This window comes from Alligator sinensis, unplaced genomic scaffold (assembly GCF_000455745.1).
Source record: "Alligator sinensis unplaced genomic scaffold, ASM45574v1 scaffold249_1, whole genome shotgun sequence".
NCBI lineage: Eukaryota > Metazoa > Chordata > Crocodylia > Alligatoridae > Alligator > Alligator sinensis.
Genome location: NW_005842593.1, coordinates 163,611 through 165,571, shown reverse-complemented (window position 1 = coordinate 165,571; position 1,961 = coordinate 163,611). Strand labels below are relative to the sequence as shown.

The following is a 1,961-nucleotide window of genomic DNA, read 5'->3' as shown; positions in this document are numbered from 1 at the left end:
GGTAGTTTAGGTCCCCCATGACTACCGCCTCTTTAGCTTTTATGGTCTCCGAGAGTTGCCTCAGGAGCCCCGAATCTCTTTCTTCCCCTTGATGTGGGGGTCTGTAGCAGACCCCTACCACCAAATCCCTTTCTCCTTGTCCCCCATGTAGCCTAACCCACAATCCGTCTACTTCCTCATCCTTGGATTCTGTCTTGATGAGGGTTGACGTATATTGCTCACTGACATAGAGCGCAACCCCTCCCCCTTTTTTCCCCACCCTGTCCTTTCTGTACAATCTATACCCCTCAATCTGTACTGCCCAGTCGTGGGGTGAATCCCACCAGGTTTCCGTTAGCCCCACTAAGTCATAGGTGTTTAGTGCAAGCAGGAGTTTGTTGTTCATCCTGCTTGTTCCCCATGCTCCTAGCATTAGTATATAGGCACTTGAGCCCTGCAACTGGTGTCTTTGCTGCCCCGCCGCTCTGAGTCCCCAGGGGCCCTTTGTTTCTTACCTTCTCGTTACTTACCTGTGTCATAGTGCTGGCCTCCCCATGGCTTTCAGGTTCCCAATGCTCTCTATGCAATACGGGGTTACTCCAGGGCTGGAGGTGGTATATGGGGTCTGGCTGGTGCACCAGATTGCACCCACGGACTGATCCCATGCTAGATCAGACCCATGGATTGACCTTGTCTGCAGGATCCAGCCTGTGGATTGGCCCTGTGCGACTCATGCGGCCCATGGGGCCACATGGCTGTGTGCCAAAATAAATCACTGTTTTAGGTTAATGAGCATTTTATTATTTTTAATCAGTGGTTAACATGACTTATCTAGATGGTATTATCTGTTAAGAAGCAGTTAAATTTACGTGGTGCTGGCAGCAATTGTGAAGAACAAGATGTTCTTTTAACACAAATAATATTTTTATATGCACATATATATGAATATGATCAAGTAAATAATTGGAAAAGGGTGGTGAGGTGGTTTGTTGGTTAGGAAGGCTGGATTATTTCCTCGCTGCCTTTAATAAGTAAAATTTATTAGAGAGTCATGACTTATTCTCCTTAGATTTCTTACTATGTATTAACCAAGGGATGTCAAACTCACACTGTCCCCTGGGGTGGATCTTGACCATGGGGTTCTTCACAGGACTGATCTGGACTCAGTGCTGGGGCAAGCTGACACCCCTGCAGTAGCCCTTTCACACTGCCATGTTGTGGAAGCTTCTCTTTGCTCAGTATCTTGTTACTTCAGATTTATATACAATTATTCTTTTACATCTATTTCATCTCAATGTTATTGTTCCTTTACTGTGTACCACAGGGTGTAGCAAGATTCTATAAATCCAGAAAGAAACATATCATTACAACCCAAACAGAGCACAAGTGTGTGTTGGATTCTTGCCGTTCCCTGGAAGCTGAAGGCTTTCGGGTCACGTACTTGCCTGTTAAAAGAAATGGACTCATAGATTTAAAGGTAAGTTGCTTGTGGTTAAAATAGTAGCAAACCTGTGAAAAATCTTCACAGCAAGTTGTTATGTATAAGACAACCTTGAAAAAGACAACACTGTCAGTAATCTTTTCCTAAGTATGATAAGACAGAAGAATGAAAGTTGCACACAACTCACGTTTTTAAGAGCCACTTTGACAAGAGATGTTTCTCTCCATCCTGATTTGTTTTCTTAATAGAGTTGATATAACTAACAGATAGAAAAGAGGGGTATTGTGGTAGATTGGTAGTACTGGAATAGTTCTAAATCCAAATTTTCTTAAAAAGAGCAAAACCATTCTGTAAAGCCTGGGTTCCGAGTATGTAGAGTGTATTTCATGTGTAGTTTATTGTAGTTTATGAACTTTAAGGGAGGTTTTGGAGCACATTAAAGATTAAAAAAAAAAAGGTAAGTTATGTTCTCTTAACCCCTTTTTAAAAATATACTAAAACAGCATGAAGTTTGAAATTAAAGAGCTACACCCATTTGCTT

General features: G+C 42.3%; 1 protein-coding gene across 4 annotated transcripts in view; it reads left to right on the top strand.

The window, feature by feature from the left end:
• The window catches only part of NFS1 (NFS1, cysteine desulfurase), a 32,720-nt gene that overhangs the window by 11,934 nt on the left and 18,825 nt on the right, over window positions 1–1,961 (top strand). For all 4 annotated transcript variants that reach the window (XM_025214655.1, XM_025214656.1, XM_025214654.1 and 1 more), the window contains exon 5: window positions 1,304–1,456. In XM_025214655.1, coding sequence (XP_025070440.1) covers window positions 1,304–1,456 — 153 coding nt within the window. The remainder of the gene's footprint in view (window positions 1–1,303; window positions 1,457–1,961) is intronic.